General features: G+C 37.5%; 3 protein-coding genes across 3 annotated transcripts in view; 2 read left to right on the forward strand and 1 right to left on the reverse strand.

The window, feature by feature from the left end:
* Positions 1-221: 221 nt before the first annotated feature.
* Positions 222-9,120, forward strand: LOC140924379 (uncharacterized). Its single transcript, XM_073374413.1, has 5 exons — positions 222-281; positions 3,894-4,015; positions 4,992-5,183; positions 6,251-6,466; positions 7,194-9,120. Exons 2-5 carry the CDS (start codon positions 3,926-3,928, stop codon positions 7,335-7,337), a joined length of 642 nt encoding a protein of 213 aa, XP_073230514.1. The 5' UTR covers positions 222-281; positions 3,894-3,925; the 3' UTR covers positions 7,338-9,120.
* A 3,148-nt stretch (positions 9,121-12,268) lies between these two features.
* On the forward strand, positions 12,269-17,515 carry LOC140924221 (protein FAM133B-like). Its single transcript, XM_073374257.1, has 8 exons — positions 12,269-12,381; positions 12,515-12,612; positions 13,317-13,395; positions 14,217-14,297; positions 14,478-14,510; positions 14,854-14,919; positions 16,313-16,443; positions 16,816-17,515. The coding sequence occupies exons 1-7, from the start codon at positions 12,358-12,360 to the stop codon at positions 16,436-16,438; spliced, it is 507 nt and encodes a 168-aa protein (XP_073230358.1). The 5' UTR covers positions 12,269-12,357; the 3' UTR covers positions 16,439-16,443; positions 16,816-17,515.
* Positions 17,516-17,722: 207 nt separating this feature from the next.
* The window catches only part of LOC140924220 (dnaJ homolog subfamily C member 27-like), a 4,526-nt gene continuing 3,195 nt past the window's right edge, over positions 17,723-19,053 (reverse strand). The window contains exons 7-8 of the mRNA XM_073374256.1: positions 18,512-18,582; positions 17,723-18,246 (exon numbers count right to left, since the gene is read on the reverse strand). Of these exons, the coding sequence (XP_073230357.1) occupies positions 18,114-18,246; positions 18,512-18,582 (204 nt within the window). The 3' untranslated portion in view covers positions 17,723-18,113. The remainder of the gene's footprint in view (positions 18,247-18,511; positions 18,583-19,053) is intronic.

Raw genomic sequence — 19,053 nt, forward strand, 5'->3', positions numbered from 1 at the left:
AAGACTTAGTGGTCGCTTACCGGAGGTGGTTTCTTACAAGAATCGAATAACAGGGGGGCATCTTCCGAGAAGAGGGGGTCTTGACAAACTGCGAGCCAGCGAGTCATGCGAGTCATGCGAGTCATCATGTAAACCATGCGAGACAGATGTTAGTTCACAGTCCATTTTCCTTTCTTCGGCTTTTGGCGGACTTTGGCTATTTGGCACGAGTGTTCGCTATCCTCGCTCTCCTTTCAATATCGTTTCGTTATCTGCCTTCATCTTTTTCATCTTTTGTTAAGGTAAGTTATGTTTTGTTTTGTTGCCATTAAATTTTTAAATTAAATTTATGTTTAAATTTATGTTTTGTTAAGTTGTTAAGCTTGTTAAGACGTGCCATTTGTATTTTTATAACTCCGAGGAGTGCAACAACCTTCGGAATAGATACGTTACTTAGTAACAGAGACTAGTTTTGTAGTTTACGTCAAAAAAAGTTATTTCATACTGACTCGCATGGCTCGCATATTAACTCGCATGACTCGCTGGCTCGCACATTATACACACTCAGAAGAGGTCTGGACACATCTACTTTATGGAAGATGATTTATTGCATGCACTTTCCAAGTTACACCATGTGTAGTTCTATGTTGTTACTAAAGCTCTTCGCATATTCTAAGTAGCATAGTGAACACAGTGAACATAGAGATCAGAGAATGCGTCAAGTGGTTTGAAATCTACCAATTCTCAATAGCAGAATCATAGTTCTTTTCTGTCAAGGACAGCTTGCCAGACGTACACTCCGAGACTTGACATTGTATTACGATATTAACTGGACACCCTTTGTTCAATAGGTCCACCGAAAACGTCCCAATTTTTTATTCGATTGCTAGCGGTTAAAATAGCTTTTATAGACGCCAGAAATCGGCGGAAAGTGGTTCGAAAACATATATTTTAGGCGAAATTTTTCGGAAAATACATAGTCTCTCAGAAAGAAGGCCCCTTAACCTTACCTTGCACTAAATCTAGTTAAGATCGGCTATTAATTATTTTTAGTTCAAAAAAGGACGAATCAAAAACAACGTGGGTTTAATTAACAAGGCCTGTTAAATATCGATAGAAATAAAATTTTGCATAATAGAGCTGCATAGGGTTCAAAGCATTCATCTAGTTGCCATGGTTGCGGCTGGAAAGATTTTTTAATGCAGTGTAGGTTTTTATGGTTGGGTTGCTAAGATCTTTGGGCGCTATAAACAATGATGGTAGGTACCTAATTAAAAGTACAAAAGACCTGGTATTGTAACTCGTGTCGTTCAGTACAAATGCAAATATCAGTTCACTTTACACCAAACGTTCTTGGTTCGTAAAACAGGTTCCTGGAACAAATCGCTTAGGTAAGTTTGAAATTTCATTGCATTTTCATATTAAACTGATGTGGACCAAACTGCATTGCAATTGCTTTTGTTCTAGTATTTGATGTATGTATTGATATGGGAGAAAAGCAGTGTTTTGACCGACGAGACATCTTAGCACCCTAGTTAACCAGATTAGGCTGTTTGGTAGCGAAGTTAGCTTTTTGGTCTGTAGTGCTGGTACCCTAACAACGGTACAAAGAACTGGCACTGAATTTGTGCAGTGTGATGGCACGGATTTATGTCAATAATAAGAGCCTTTTCTTAACTGTCCGGGACGGCTGCTTTCTTTTGCAGTCCAATATAATTCGGATGTAAAGCAACGGAAAATATTTTTGATACCAAAAGCTATTCTCGACCTTCTGTTTAGTTTTCGTCTTTTACACATAGCTAAATTAAAGAAAATTTTATAATTTCGACGAATTCTTAATCAACAAAAATGTACGTACGTTTTTAACTTCTTGGCATAAATGTATGAAAGTTTTTTTAGAGCAAAATAGTAATAATAATAATAATTGGCTGTAGTAGTGACGGTGTTTGGCAACAAACAAAGTCCATGGCAAGGCAACGCTGAAACTCGGAAATGATTAAGGTTTCTTTGGTATTTATGTGAAATATCATTCTTTTGGCGATCTCAGATTCCTCGCTCTATTAGAGCGATCCTCTACATCGAATCGATCCTGCTCTACTATCTCGACACGGTACGGTTGGCAACTATGGCCCCCGGTAAAATAGGCGTAGCGTATCTTAGAAAGATAAGCCAGAGGGACGACCAATGAGATGATAAGAATTAAGAGTTGTTCAGTCTCTTAAAACGAACTGGAAATTCTTTCAGCAAATGTACGTTTTTAGTACAAAATATCACTTCCCACCAAAGGTTTCTTTTAAAATTATTATGGCAAACAAGAATATTTAGAATTGAAATCTTGTGGCCATAATTAATCTTGAATAAAGTACACAAATTGTACAAATATCATTACGTTAAGTTACATGTAGATGTACAAATTCAATGAAATCTCGCTGTAAGCCGGTCTGAATAATTATCGACATTATCCGGTGGACAAGTAAAGATTGAATTCCTTCTTATTTTGAAGCACTAAAAAGCCATTTCCGTGAAACTAACTTAATATTTTTCTCCTCCTTGTTTCGGTAATTCAATTTTGTACATTTGTCTGATCTTAGAGCGCAGTTAAAAAAAGCGCCCCGCTCCTAAATTTATTTACTAGTGGATTATTCTAACAAGATCATTTGGCTATTGGTTCTCTAGCCTGAACTGTACTGAGACTTCGATACTGTTAACGGAAAACAGCGTTTAGATATCATGGTTGGCAAAACTACTGAAAACGGCCGAGAAAGTGTTTTTTTAAAACGCCGTCTTAATCTGTTTTAATAAGCGGCCCTGAGTTGGGCTTAGAGTTTAAAATCGTAAAAGGCTAGAAGAGGTTGACTTTATACACTGGTCAGAGAGAAAATTTTTAATTTCCTTTGTTCTGAATATAGTTTTCTGTCACTATGGAGGTGAAAAAAAGGCAGGTGGCTGCGAGCATTGGGCGAGTTCAATTTCAGACTAATGCAATTAAAACCGTACCTAAATGCAGAACCCTCAAATGTAGGCTTTTTGTTTTGTGATGTTGCTAGGCAATTAAGTCACTGATTGCTTTCTATTACTTTTGTGGCAAACAAAGCCAGGTGCACTTTGATTAGTATTCGACCAGGAATAATAAAATTGTATTAAAAAACTGTTTTACTTAGCTGCTCTCTATTTGATTGAAATCTTTGCTCAGAGATAAAGATTACTCAAGTTTTTTTTTAATCAATGCTGCATTTAAAATGTTTTAATATACCCATTCAAGGACAAAAGGTTAACCTAATGCTCTCTACAATTATCGCTTCTTTGGATGAAACAATAGCTAGCCTTGACCTTGAACAATGTGTATGCATTAATACAACAGGTAAGGTAAGAATTATTCCAAGCTAAGGGAAACGCATGCGCGACAAAAAAATCCGAGAGAAGACTGGAGAGACCGACAGCGGGGTTATTGACAGTTCTTCTATTTCGCGCTTGCTTTTCTATTTGTTCGTTGCGACTGATCTAACTAAGATTCTGGTGATCAATAAACTCAGTGAGTAATTTTTACGTCAGATGGGTAAAGTACTCCTTTTCCGTGGCGAGTTTTGTGGATAGAGTCTTTTCTGTAATGGACTGATAGATGTAAAGTCCTTTTTGAAATAATCTTTCACATGATAGCGACCAAGAGTTCATTACCAAGTAACGCCCACAGGCTACTAACACAAGATAACACGCGACTCAGTTTCAGTCTATTTTCAGATTTGTTTTTCAGCACCATTCATGTGTCTCAAACGTTCCCACAATGCATACGGCAGCTGATCTAATTCTAGATGGAGATCCAACCATGATAGAGTCTAACTAAACGTCCTGTCTCCAGATGTATGACATTGTCATCATATTGTTATTAGCTTATTGTTATCTATTTTTTTTCATAGAAATTCAAGAGGAAGAACGCCAAAGGAGAAAAATGCCGCAAGATCAAGTCCGCCAAGTTACGCTCAACGTTGACCTGGGATATGCTAAGTCAATCCTTGGAATCTGCAAAGTTCTCGAATTTGTAAGTTGTCAATCAATCTTGTCCCAGGGCTTTCCCCTTTATAAAATATGGGATTGGGGGAGGGGGGCTATTAGTGATATGAATGGGCATCCCCGCTAACCCAAATCGCTAAGGTGATATGAGAAGGGATGCCCATGTCTCTAGGGTTTTGGGAATGGGGCATGTCCAAAACGCGGGATGCCCATATCACTGTAACAGGCGCGCCCCTCCAGTTTTTAAGGAAAAAGCCCCGGGGAGCCATTGCTCACGTGGTGATCACAATTGAAGAATAATAAAAAGCAAAAGTAATGTAGAAAACAAAGCAAACGAAAAGAAGGTAACCGATAAGGAATTTGCGCCAATCGACCTTTCTCAAACCGGATCAAAGCCTGTTGAATACTGCGGGACAAAATCGAAATCGGAAGAAAAAAAAATACAACTATGGAATACCATCCACAACAGTGCTTTGTTGTTTGCTTAATCTTTAATTTTGTTTAGTTTGTTGAACCTGAAAATGTGGAGAGACCCATTTAAGTAACAAAAAGTTGTTTCATAATGTCTTTACTGTCAAAACAACCTTTGCGTTTTGAAATAAACTCTTTACGTCGTTTGGGAGTGCGTTTATTATACCGGCTACGTAGCTCCCTCAGTAACAACGTTTCGTAATGATCTGCCCTCTTTATGCATAGAGAGGTAGCGTGCCCGAGCGGTTAGAACGCTGGAATTGTAACCTGGAATCCCTGAGTTCAATAGCCCCCTAAACGTTAGCTGAATTTGTTCTCGGTAGTCCCCTGGTCAACGGCCAACTGGGATTGTAAACCTTGATATGATTTATTTCAATTTTTTTAATATCATCCAAACATATTTATAACTGTCCATCTAAGCTGCTTTGTATTTTTCTCCTTACCTTAGCATAGTCAATATTGTAATCGGCAATGCCATCTACTCATGAAAATGCCAATAAATGTTGTTGTTGTATTGTTCTTTTTTTTAAAAGCTTTTCCTGTTAATATCTTGGGCCTGTATGGCTGACTGCTGCGTACTTCCTTCTGGGACGATGTTCAACGGAAGATATGGCTTCTTTCTTTTTGTGTTAATTTTTGGCTGGCTTTGTATCATGGTTTTCTATGCTATCTATCTTCTGATGCTAGCGGACAAGTTGATAAAGAAATTCGACTCAAGATTTCTGGTAAGTGGCACAGAAAATATTCATTCGTTATTGACCAAGCGCAAAAAAGAACGAGGCCAAGTTTGGAACAAACCGAACAAGTTTGGTCAAAAAAGGATTTATTAACCTTGTCCCCAGGGCTTTTCCCTTCCCTGGGGAAGAGGTTGAGGATTTATTATATGGCCAAAAAGAGAACTTTTTCTTGCGGGACCACCGCGGGAAATCCCTGAACGGGTAGCCAATTAGAACGCAGAATTCGCTTTATCTTGCCGCTCGTGGATTTTGCTACATAATAAGGCTTAGCATACTGTATGCTATGGTACTGTTTACAATTTCAAAAACTAAGCTATTGGTCTAAAAGAAAAGGCAGCAAAGATTTCAACTGAGTTGATAAGATACTGATTGGCCACCGTAGCTATTGGGGGAACAGGGGGGTCCAAACCTCCCGCCTTCGTTCCTAGCATTTCCGGCTTCCGCCCCTTTTCTTCCTGGATTTATCTCTTAATTAAGCCCTTTGTTCGATTGCGAAATATTAAGTATAAATACGCAATATCCCCCAAACTTCCCCCTTTCCCCTCTTTAATTAATAAGAACTACCATCTCCCGCTCTTTAATCTCCCTCCTTATTCACCCCTTGCGCTCCCTATTATCCTTGGCCCCCCGGCGCCCGCCCGCTCCGCCCCCCCCACCCCCCACCAGGGAGATGAAAAAAAAAAACGATGTTTCGATCACTAGCACCTTCATCAGAGCGAATCAGTGGATTGTGGGTTGTGTGAGGCTTATACCATTAGGGCTCTGTTCTTGGTGGAAACATGTTAGCGTAAAATTAAGTTGAATGGAAGGCGCGTTAGTTGATTCCTCGGGGATTAAGAGTGCCAATTTGAAAGAATGGTTTTTGCTCTAGAATTTTGCAGCTCTCCGTGTTGTCTTGGTGAAGAGAAAAAACCTTAAAGCGTTGGCTGGAAATTGTGTTAAAAGTTGTCCTCGAAAACAGTCCTCCAGTGCAGGCCGACACAGTATCGACCCATGTCCAGTCTCACGCCGAACGTCATAATAACCAATTGACTTGCCACTAATTCTTATTTCAGCTTCTGGGGTTTGAAGTTTTATGGGCGTTGCTGATTCTTATCAGTGCTTCCTTGGTGGGACAGGTCGCTAACTACTACGCGACAGTAGGGACCACGACGTCACAGCTGACGTCACAGTTAAGTCAATTAGGTCAAGCTGGAAGCAAAGCTGCGGCTGATGTTAATGAAAACCTTGGCGTCAGTAAAAGATTTTATCAAACAATGGGGGCTGGTGTGGTAAGTAATGAAGGCAAAACGTCTCACTTTAAAACAACAAAAGTTATAACGGAATAGCTTTTGCGCCGGGACGGAAAGTAAAGTGAATTTGAGATGTATCTTTTTGAGCGCCCCAGAACGGAAATAGGCATATGCGCAGGATTCAAGAAAAATACTTTTTTTCACTAATTTAGTGAGATGTGAATTCGCAGGTTACATCTTCCAAAAGTAGTCTCATAACTCGGTTGGTCAGGGAACACAAAAATCTAAGTAAGACATGTTAGGAGGTCGTGAATTTCAGTTTCGCCGGCGTCTTTTATTACTCCTAGTCAGGAGCCCGATTGAGAACGGAATTACATACTAATTGAACTATTCGCGCGTCGTTGGTCGCCATTTTCACAGTTTTATATTTTAAGATGCGGACGTCGTCGGGAACAGTTGAATATTGCGGGAAAGGCTTACCTAAAAATAAACTTTCTTAATGAAACGCCGTTGTGCGAATTGAAGCGAATTGCACGCTCAGGGAGAAGAGCTCCGTGTTCTGATGTATCTAGGAAGAAATCTCAATTCCTTCTACCGATAAGTATTAAAGCGAGTGGCTCAAAACTGCTGACCAATCAAATACAACCTCTTCTTTATAGCACTTTCTATAGCGCCTATTAAAATTTCCCAAAACGAAACTTTTCGTCTTGAACTTAGTACGTGGAAGGCTTAATGCGTATTAAATTTTGCACGCTCTTTTTTTCAGGCGTTCGGATTCTTCGCCCTCGTGGTGTTTATCGTGGATATTGTGGTACTCATTATCAAGATCGTGAAAGCCAGGAGAGGCTCTGCAACGAACCCTGCTCCTGAGTCTTCAGCAAACGGCAACACTGTAAACCCCAAGGCTTAAAAAAAAACTACCTGGACGCATACTGAAACATCTGTTGCCCCTCATCGCTCCTCTTCGTTGAAACGTTTCGCGAGAGAAAATGTCTTCTGTCTCGCTAAACGACTTTACAATACGTACCATATCATAGGCGAACACACTATGGCGGGGCTTTTTTATGGGTCATAATATCATCTATTTCGAGAAAGGTTGTCGGAAAAATGTGCACGCGACAATCCCGAAAGGCAATATGGGATATGATCAGTACACTAGCTGTTCCTGACACTGTAGCTGTCGAACCTACTTTTGTTGCTTTCCTTTAGCACCCGCAAACATAAGTCCATGGCTTGTCGTTCCATTCTTTCAAAATTCTTTGAAGAACAGCGAACCCTAAATCACCCACAATACCTTTCGGGATTGTCACATGCACTTTTTCCGTATACTTTTCTCGAAATAGCTGTATACGACTTCGAATTCAATTTGAATTTTGCTAGTGTGTTTTTCAAAGCGTATGAATATTCGGGCGTATGCAATTTAAGCTTTTTGAAAAACATACAAGTGCGAATAAATTCCAAAACTGTGAACAAGGAATGTCGTATGATTACCCTTGAATAATATCAGAAGCATATAATTCTGATAATATACATGAAAAAATTTACGTGATCAATATTGGCATTTTAGTTCCTTGTTTTTGCATTATGTTTCCTCATTTTTGTACTGTGTTTACTGAAATCTACATTGCTCTAAGCCAATCAGATTCAAGAAATGTTTTTCATGTATTTTATCATTACCAAAATAATTCAGGCACAGTCCTGAGGGATTACACCTGTATGAGTTATGATTATTGGATTTCTGTTCTGAGCATTCTAAAGACCAACTAATATTGCCTTGCACTTCAGTTTTTGTCCAGGCTGAAAAAATCACTTCGAGACACTTTTCTCTCTTAGTACTCTCCATTTTCAGAAAAAATTAGCGCAATAGTTCGCAATAAGTTTCCTCTGGATAAAATTAACAACAACAATGGCGAGAAAACAAATGAATCATGCCAAAGGGTACTAGATTAGTTTATTTCTTTTAAACGTTTTGTGGAAAAAGGTTAAGTGGATAGAGAGTTGATTGAGGTACGCGTATAACGCGCGGAGGATCTTTTGTAGTTATTCTTCTCTAAACCTTCGGGCAAGCTCTTCATTTTGGGGAGTCGCTTGAAGTCTCGCGACTTCACTGCTCGCTAGCGCGTTCTCTCGCCGCTTGTTTTGCGCGCCATGATTGAAGAGCTTGCTCGCAGGAAACCTGCGATCAGCCGTTTCGCCTGATTGCGGGTTAGCTCGCAGGTTGCTCTTCTCTGAACAAGCATTGAGCAACTGGCGGGTCGTATATGGGTCTTTGTCGTGAGAGAAAAATTTCAATCATCTTGTTTCAATATTTGGGGACCTGAAATAAGACAAATAGTTTTTCGTAGCGTTTTGCTTAAAAAGTACGCGTTTAAAGTGTTTTATGTCTTAGCAATAAGCAGTTTTCTAGTGATTTTTGCGTCCTTGTACTTGTAACTCGCACACATATTAAATGATTATGACTTAAAACTAATCGTGTACTCTAGGCAGTCAAAAAAATGTCAGTATTTTACACTCTTGGTTCAGATTGTAAATAAATCAGTTGTAGTACACTGCAGCGTGCCGGAATGCATTATAACGGAGTGGGTAATATCAATAAATAAATTATAGTTATTCCTCCTACGTGACTACTTCACGGCGTTTTCGGTATGCCAATTTATTTTAGAAATTTTCAATCAAACGCGCTCAAGCCCAGTTGGGTTTGGTTATATCTATAGAAACGAAAGTAAAACATTAGCACCTAAATATTTTATGGGGATTTTATTGCTTTGGTTTTCTAGAGGACTCTCTACCTGCGCTCTTCTTTCGGAGGAAACTGGTCAATTAATAAACAGGCCCGGAAACGCTATGGCAAGAATACATCAAGTTTGAATGAAATTCTTAGTGTCGTACGTGCAGTCTCATCCTCAGGGCTTTTCCCCGTATCTTAAAAGAACCCTAGGGGTGTTCCTGGGATGATTTGGTACGATCGATGCAAGTCCCGGAGAACGTGCTCAGTAATGTGAAAAAGTGACGTACAATTTCAAAAAACTCGTTCTCTTCTTTTCTATTTTTGCGTTGTTAAGGTTTGCTATAAGGACGTCGTTGGCTTGCTGCCCTGTTTGACAGTAAAAGCCTCCATTTGTCCTTTCATGGCGTCTGAGACTTTTTCAAGTCGCTGAAGTCGTCTGCCTGTGCTTAGGTTCTGCGAGCGAAGAGAATCCTGTGAAGAAAATAAAGAGATTATGAAAGAAACAATAGAACATGGTCAACATGCTGAACATGCTTTTATCGAAATCATTATGTTAGGAACAATGACTGCGATGTCGCTTTAAAGTTTTTTTATTAAAAAGACAGTTTTGGAATAGATTTTAAGCTAGAAAGCAATATCGACACAGCTCTGAAGTCGGGAACAATACTGAACATGTTGTTGATAATTTTAAAACAAGCTCAGGAACAAGTAAACTTGATGTCGTCAAATGAAAATTCGATTCTCTTTCGTTCAAGTTGGGAGTTAAAAACACAATTTTGGACTGAAATTGAAAACTTTATTTTGAGAAACACTGCGTGCAAGTGATAGTGGAAACATTATTTATAACAATGCTGGCAATTAAAAGAAAAACAATGTCATGGTGAAATGTCAAAAACATAGAATAGTCCCGCAGACATTTCTTTCCAAGAGCTAAAATTACGCGGGAAAAGTAATTATAACTCGATGTTGCCCATTAATCAGATGTCTTTTACAATTACTACTAAAAGATAAGTCACGGTATGTTCAGAACTAAAAGAAAAAACACGACAAAAAGTTGTTTTTAATTTTATACCGAAAATACCTGTTGTGTGATTGTTTTAGTAACTCCCGAAAGAAAATGTTTTGATTAAAGATTTTGAAACTTCGTGTTTTGCATTGTCTGTTATAATTGGAGTTTTCCTATGTGGTAATTAAGCACCTAGTCTTGCGACGAAAACGACGTTAATAATCAGATACTGACTTTGTCTAAACGGTACCCAATTCTCACGAAATTGCCTTTTTTATATCTTATTGTTTCCCGTGCTGTTATTGGAGACATTTTTAACTATTTAATCCAAAACGTTTTAAATTTCTAAATCCTAAATTGTGTATCTATAAACTCCAAATATGCCCTGCACCCGTTTTTTTTTTATTTTTAGAATTCGACATAGTCTGTACAACTACTAACAGTATATTTTTGAAACACAGCCTATTATCTTTTCTCCTGCCTTCTGTCAGACAGAAGCAGCTGGTTGGCTGTAGGAAGCTGACTCAAACTATATTTCTAAGAAATATTTATAAGGACATGTACAAGCTTTTGATTTCGTGGCCGAAATCCTTCTCGTGGCCAGTTCTCAAATGGAACCCAGTCTTTGAGGCCCCCTCGTGGTACTATTAATTTTTCAGCACCTTAATAAATGAAACTTAGGAACGTTTTTGATGAATTTTGATCAGTTTCCTTCTATACAAATCTTACCAAGTCGCGTAGAAGCCCTGAAGTTTCTTCCTCTAGTTTTCTTGTGCTTGAACCCATCTGGTTTATAAGCCGGTGAAAACTGGTTTTTGTTCTTTGTGAGTGGTCAGGTTTTCTCGTATCAGTTAAACTTGTTTTACCTATTTCTCCGTCGCTACCGCTCTCGGATGAATAACTTTCAACGCTGAAACTCGCCTGCATTTCGCTTCGCCTTGTTTTTTCGGTATATTCCTTTCCATAAACCATTGTTCAATCGTTATTAGGTAGTTCTTTGAAGACTCGGCTAAATTTTTTGGCGGGAGAAAAATAGTTTTTTTCAGTGGGCACGTTAATGCCGCAGCTCTAGTCTGAAATCGTGGTACAAGTGACGCTTTGTTAGAATAATGACCTTGAGCGAGCTGAAAGTTTGATTGAATATTTTATGCCAAATGGTTAAATAATTTATTACTCACGCACGTGGCATGATATGAAGGCAGATAATGAAAGAAATAGCAGTAATATCCTGTCAATAGGAAATGTAAAGTTCTACCTGAATTAAATTTCAAACGAAGTATTGTTCTTTCATAGATAAAGAAGAAAATGTACAGAGGCAAAATCAAGAATAAATAATGTACTTGTACAAAATAACTGACTTGAAAAGCGATAGCAAGCTATAGCTAACTGTCGATAACGGCCTTTTTTTACACCTCTATCTTATCGCAGAGTTTTTTTGTTTGATATTTGTGCATAATTAGCAAACCTTACAATTAAAGGGAGAAATTTCCCTCGAATCCTAGGTTTTGATCGGAAAATTGTTATCGGGATAATCATTACTTTGTTTAAGGGTAAATTTCCACTGTCTCGTAATTTTTAATTGCGTACGTGCGGCAGTAGAGAGATTTAGAGTCAGGTTTTACGGCAGACGTGCCTTTGTACCACGTGACGAAGTTTACTGCTTCTTCACTGTTTTGTTTATAATAATTGTTTTGGACTGTTTTTAGCTGAACGTTTTCTATTTTGAAAAATTCTCAACTTGAATCTGACGTTAACTGTTTGCCGTAAATGACACTGCAAAAAAGGTCGCGCTTTAATCAAAAGTGAAACTCAACTCACTCAACTCCACAAAGTACAGTTAACTTTCACGTTTGCGCGCGACCTTTCATACATTTCTTGTATTTTATTTACGGAAGTAAAAATTACACGAAAGTAAAACTTTACTGCACGCTATCCCTATTTATCCTTTTTAAAAATCTTTTCTTTTGAAATATTTCGGCTGTCCTTTCCATTTTTTAGAAGGAAAAGGATGGTTTCAGAAGTATTAACTATAACCAGTTTTCCTGCGCAACCCTGGAAACGAGGGATGTTGAATGTCCAGCGGCTCATTGCAGTATCAAATGACTATTCATGTAGTATACTATGAAATTCAGACGCCATCAAAATATCTTCTTCACTGAGTGCGGTGCAAATTAGCGCGATAAATTGTCCAGAAATATGGGGAAAAGGGACAACCGAGTGGTAAGAATTGTTTTAAAAAATGTAATCATTCAATAGAGAGTGTAAAGCAAACCGTTAATCTCACCGAAATTGTGAATATTTCTCATAGAAACCACCTACAAAGCTTCTTGACTTCTTTTAATTTACTTCTCAGGCGCATGTAAACCCTGTTGCAATGGCGAGGTCAAGAGGGCCGCCACCGTCTTCAGGACCAACAATAAGAGATTATCTCAACAGAAATAGGCCAACACTGTGAGTAATAGTACCTTTTCTGTGTAGTTTTGAACGTCTACAAGCACAGAATGATTTAAAAGCAGATTTAGGATATATATCCTCCAACCAACATAACAGCTGGTTATTGTTATCTGGGCCGAGTTGTTCAAAGGTGGTTTAAGATAACCCTGGGTTAGTGCGAGATTTGAATTCAGATAAGAAAGCTTATAAAACATTTCAGTTTTAATTCCTTTTGTCTACAAGTTTATTATTGGAAGCTCTAAAAATAACAGAGAAAATGATGTGAGAAAATGCTTTCTAACACAAGAAAAAGAAACTAGGGTTAAATTTAAACCCCGGATTAAGTGCTAATCGGGAAAAAATGTCCAGCTGTGTGACAATGCGGCAATGCCAGTTATTGTTATCTCTCTTTCAAACATTAATTTGGTGAATACTTGTTTTTATTGGCTGTTTAATACCACCCAGATCTGGGTAGTGCTTTTACTAATTGGTCATGCTGTGAGGAAAATTTGTTTTAACCAATCAGAAGCATTACCCATATCTTAGTAGTGACACATCATCAATATATGGAATTTCCAGGTTCCTTTCTCAGACATCATTTCATGGGGAAACCTGTGTCAGGTTTTTTTCTCAGGCTACAAGTATGTTTGCTGCATCTGCTACCCAGCCTTGACTGGGACTTGCACTCTACAGTTTTTTTCTATTGTTAAATTTTTCGTCAGGGAGGAGGTTAAAGAAATGATGAATAAAAGGAAGACAGGATCAGAGACATTAGCTGCCTTTGAAGAGCATTTAAATGAGGTGTCTTTCAGTAACCTGAGAAAACAAGCAACATTTTGCAATGCTTTCAACAGTTCCCTTGCCAAAAATGATGTCTGGGGATGAAATTTTTGTGCTTGTTCCTCAGACATCATTTCATGGGGAAACTGTTGGTGGCATTGCAAAATGTTGGCTGTTTTTTTTTTTTTCGGACAAACTTTCAAAGGCTACTGGACTTGAAAAAAACTTGAAGTTCATTTTGTCCATTGGACAAACAGCTCTCAAAGTTTCCTCACCCACAGCAATTGCCCATTTTGTGAAACATTTTTTTTGTGTATGTGGCTACCTGGACTCTTGCCCATTGTGTGGACAAGTGAGGTTTAGATCTTACTATTTCAGAAGTAAAATTTACTTGTATGAAATGGATAAAACTTTTTTCAAGCTGTGCACCTGTTTTCAATAAACCAGTCCTATGAATATTGTAGTATTGTACAGGCCAAGAGTACTATCAAAAAGTAATAGGCAGGTTTCTTCATCTTCATACTGTGAGAAATTTGTCTTTTTTGTGCAAGTATAATGCACCCAATGCTGATATTCATATGGCAAGTCATCTCAAAATTTCAGATTGTATTTTTGAAACCCAGTTTTTGGCACAACAAAATTGTTTGTTGATGTCTTCAATTGTACAAAGACAATATTTACGGTGCAAATTTGAACAGTAAAATAGAACTATAATTTGTTAGTTTGTCTAAACAATGGCAATTCCTGTGAAGGCTGGGATAACCTGTTAGTTTAGTAAGGACTGAAACAAGTCCAATCATGTAAGCTGTTTTTACAGCCTGTTGTTTATTATTACTCTGCAGAAATTTAAAAATGAATTAAAGAAAAACAGAGAGAAGATACTGGGTGATGCAGAAAGCTCATCAAAAACAAAGAAAAAAGAGGTACGTATTTTTTTATTAGCTGCCACAGGTTTTCACATACCCCTCTTGTTTCGAATGCATGTTCCGAATGAATGTTCTAACTACAGCTGTATGAAATTCCACCATGTTTCAGACCATTTTTTTGTTCTCTGGACGATAATGTCTTTAGCATAACCTATTGTATTTTTACATATTTTTTAGAAAAAGAAATCTAGTAAGCACCGAAAGAAAAGGGTGAGTTATTGTTCCGGACTACAGGTATAATTATATTAGTTTTCTAAAATGCAGTGCATTATGTGAAAAGAAAGTAAAATTTTTGTTTCTTTATATATCTTGAATTTTTTTGCGGACAGTATATCATGACCATCATCATGATCACTGTTTTTTTTCAAGTTATTGTAAGTACCGATATGGAAGAGATGTATGCTATAATAATATTAGGCGAAAGACAGCCTTGGAAAAACAGGTCAAATATTTTTCTTTTCTGTTTATTTTTTATGTCATTAAAAATTTTTCTGAGGAAATGACAGGAGGTACTAGTGAGCTAATCAGGAGGTTCTGCTTGTTTTCTTTCAAGCGCCGTTCTTCATCGCCATCATCAACATCAACTTCTGATAACAGTGAATCAGAAGAAGAAAAGAAGGTAGGCACTTGACCAAACTGGCTTGTTAGGATAAAATTGCGACAAGTGACAACATGGCCTTGAAACAGTGTTTTAAGACTACTCAGGGCTCAAAATTGTGACTGATACAGTTGTCAATGCGACTGAAAATTCTGGTTTAGTCGCCACTTTGGCGACCAGATTTCTCTATGATTTGGATTTAAATTAAAAGAGTAAAGTTATAACAAAGATTTCATCTTTTCTTGCTTTGCTTTTGTCATAAAAAATGTGCCAAATCACATAAACAAAGCCAGTTTGCGTGTACCTCCAAATTTATACCAACTTGGATCGCACCATACTATGAGCTGCATCATTTACTTTATACAAACTGGCAACTAAAAAAATACATCTGGCGACTATATTTCTCCAGTTGGTTGCCAAAAGGTGACCTGAGGATTTTTTTAATTGTGAGCCCTGCTACTGTAAAGGAAATGGATACTAATGACATAAAGATGGGTTGAAAACCAACAGGGCCATATTAAAAATTGATAGTTTAGTGATTTTTCAGCTCTTCAGTGTATAGTGCTGTGCAAATTTAACTTATTCCATCAGAAACGCAACAGTAACATGATCAGGCTTTTTGATGGGAAAATGTGATCTGTTCATTGCACCAAGTCAAATCAAATTGCTGTAGTGTTGACCAGTGTTAGTTCAAGTTTTTACCAATTAGACAAAAAAGAAAAGCTAATGGGATGGCATCTGGGTGGAGTTCCAAGAACCAGAATTCGAGTTATCCAAGTAAAAATGACTGCCAAAAGTCGGGTGAAATCCAAGGGAAATTGGACTTAGTTCAAGTTAGCGGGGAGTTCAATAAATTTATCTGAGTTTGAGTTATTGGGGTTCTACTGTATTTATCTATTGACTTTAGCTTTTGGTTTTCTTGCTTTTCTTGTGTACTTTCATTATCCCGCTGGAAATCCAATGTTTGAATTTGCTTATTAATAATTTCCCTTTCAGCTATGCAGTTATCAACAGAAATATATAATTCTCTAGAAGACTAGTAGTCTCTTCTAGTACTGTCAATAAGATAATTTTGTAATAAATCAGAGATTTAAAGGACATAGGTGTGCTTCCTTGAAAGATGCTCAAGTTTAACCCAGGTTTAAGCGAAATTTTATGCGAAGTTTTGTTGTTAGGAACATGTCATTGTAGCTTATTGGGTCTTGCTGTTCCTTCACTCTGTGATCTAGTCATGATAATGCAAACTTTTGATCTATATATCTTAAACTATCTATAAGAAGGTAAACAATAAAATGGTTTAAAATCTTAATCCTGGATTAGCACTAAGTCGGCCTTTCAAGAACCCAGCCTTGATCATCTGATCTCTTGATCCTTTAACATCTTCTCTAACTGCTTCTACACTGTTTCATCATAGAAAAGAAGAAAGAGCAAAAAGAGAAAGAAGCGAAAACGCACTGAGGCTGACAGAGATGCAGAAGAACCAAAGATTAAAAGGAGAAAGAAGAAGTACAGAGATGATGATGAACTGTCCTCATCTTAACGCAGGTACATGTGCTTTTTTTATTACCTTTTCTCAGAAGTGCAAAATTGATTATATGTGACCTAAAATCTGATTATCTCTCCAGTCATGTATGTGCAACAACGATCATCCATACTGTAAAAACCAGCATGGTAAGCAAATTGACCGTGGCTTTTTTAAAGGGCCAATCATGGCACATACTCAACTCCTGGACCAAGGATATCATTGCTTTTGTAACACAGAAGAACTTACCAGATGTTTAGTTCCATCTGTGGCACAGGTTATATAACCATTCTCCAGACTTTTATGCTCATATTAGACACAATATCAAGAGTGCAAAATGGAACAGCACTTAATATATTGGCAACGTAATATTGATTTTTCATTTGTTTCACCAGGTCCAGGTCAAGAACCCGTAAAGTTGGCGTGAACTCCTCACAGTTCTGCTCAGCTCCAATAACTCTTTTTTTTTTTTTGTCAAGCTTAAGGTGAAAGACCAAGTTAATAGTTGAGCAGAAAAAGTATCCTGTAATAGATATGAGATGGTCAAAAATTCTTGCATTCAAGGGTGAACTTAAATCTTGAAGCCCACATCAGTCCCTGAAGTCTTTCTAGGAAAGCAAAGTCAGCAAAAACAAATAATATGCACTAATATGCCTGCTACAAGAACTTGGAGGCTCTATATGGAGTTAACACTGACTATAAAGAAAGGACCATTATGAATTTTATTGAATGGGAAGTGGAGGATTTTTGTCAGCAGGGTTTGTTTTTGCTTCTTAATAAGTTTTGCAAGATTTTTTTCCTCTAGACTTTTAAAAATTAGTTTTTTCTTTTGCACAAAATCACACAATGGATGCCTTACATAAGCCCCTTTAATGTCTAATTAATAGTTATGGGAACAAAACATGTCTAGATTGTGGTATAATATTAATTTTTATTTTCAAAATAATTTCTTGATGTAAATAGTTTTCTACACAGCAATAAATAACATAAAACAGCACAAAGTAAAAGGCATTTTCATTGTTACATTTTGTTAATTTTTTAAATATTTGAATTCAGAAGGCAATGATCAAAATCATAAAATGATAGAAATGTGCATGTATCGTAACTCTCATCAGTTATCACGCTGGTTAACATCTGCCTCAGAAAAACTTGCTTTTCTTCAACACTATGTATATCATGACCTATAGCCTACATAACTGGTGGTTTTTGTGGCATGTTTTTTTGTTTTTGGTTTGTTTGACCTCACACACAGGTGTCTCTCGAACATACAGAAAAACGTGCAAAAACCGCCAGCTACTCAGGCTATACATGTATGACCTACAATAATATTAACCAACCAAGGCCTTAATAGTCACTTTATTATACAATGTAGTACATTTAAAAAAAATGATTTGTCATTCCGTGCAGTTGACCCCCTCCTCATGACTACTGACTACTGTATTTATTATGTAAACATTGATTTACGTCACACGTTCTTCCTAACAAAATGTCTCTAGTGGTGAAGAACAAGGAGAAATGGCTGTATTTGCAGGCTATAGGTCTGCAAACTTTGTTTTCCAATCTCTGACCTACAAAAGGCAAAATCCTAGGTCTGCCACTTTGGATTACAATCTCTGGCCTACAGCCAGTTGCCAAGAAAATACAAGATTTACAGTCCATTAAGAAAATAATTTATCGTCAATTTCCCTTGGGTTCATCTCTGTTTACTTTGATCTGTACTGGTGACAGGTTTGGCTTTAACAAGCTTTGCTTCCACCACAGCGGAGAGCACTCCACTAAACATCTCATGAACACCTTGTCCAGTGGCTGCTGATGTCTCATAGTATCTGCATGATAAAAAAAATTGTCTCAAAACTAGCAAAGTTAAAATGTTTCAAGAGCTCAGTGGTATAAAGACCAACAATTCAGAAACACAAGTTAAAAGTGATTGCAGATAAACCTTAACGTTTTGGTGTCATTGATATCATCATACCAATTTCCAGTCAAATGTCATTCAATTTTATCTTGTTTACTTTTTACTTGTTTTTGTATTTTTATTTAAACAACCTTTACTAATTAGAATTCAGAAAAAGTCAATGAAGGTTTACAGACCTTAGGTCATGGGCTTTGGCCCATCTCTGTCCATCTTTGCTGCTTACAGCTCGTTTGGAGTTTAAATCAGTCTGTAAAGGGAATGAAAGTATGATCAAATTTTGATATGAATTATTGGGAGGTCCAAGAAACTGTATGAGGGCTTGATAAAGCAGCATTCTCCTGTATAGTACATGAGATGCATAACCATCTTCAGCAATTCTGAGATCACTTGATGTTCTCAAAGACATGAAGGTAGTCCTAACATAAAAAGGTGATGAGTCTCTGAATGAAGTTAAGTCTGGCATTATGACTCAAATGAAACATCTTAAAAAGTACTTTTAGTTTCTACTAAGTTCAATGCCATTCACCTTATTTATTGATTTAATTTTTACTAAGGTTCGCCAATTCTTGGCAGGCTCTCGCAACCGTGCGACATGCCACTATGCAGGCCCGTAACAGTCCCTCCCCCTCCTCCATGAGAGATAGACCACCACACCAGGACTAGGTCCCCTACTCTTTACAAACAGTGTGTGGGTTCTTTAACGTCCTGCAGAATTGTT

Source organism: Porites lutea, chromosome 14, assembly GCF_958299795.1.
Source record: "Porites lutea chromosome 14, jaPorLute2.1, whole genome shotgun sequence".
Lineage (NCBI taxonomy): Eukaryota > Metazoa > Cnidaria > Anthozoa > Scleractinia > Poritidae > Porites > Porites lutea.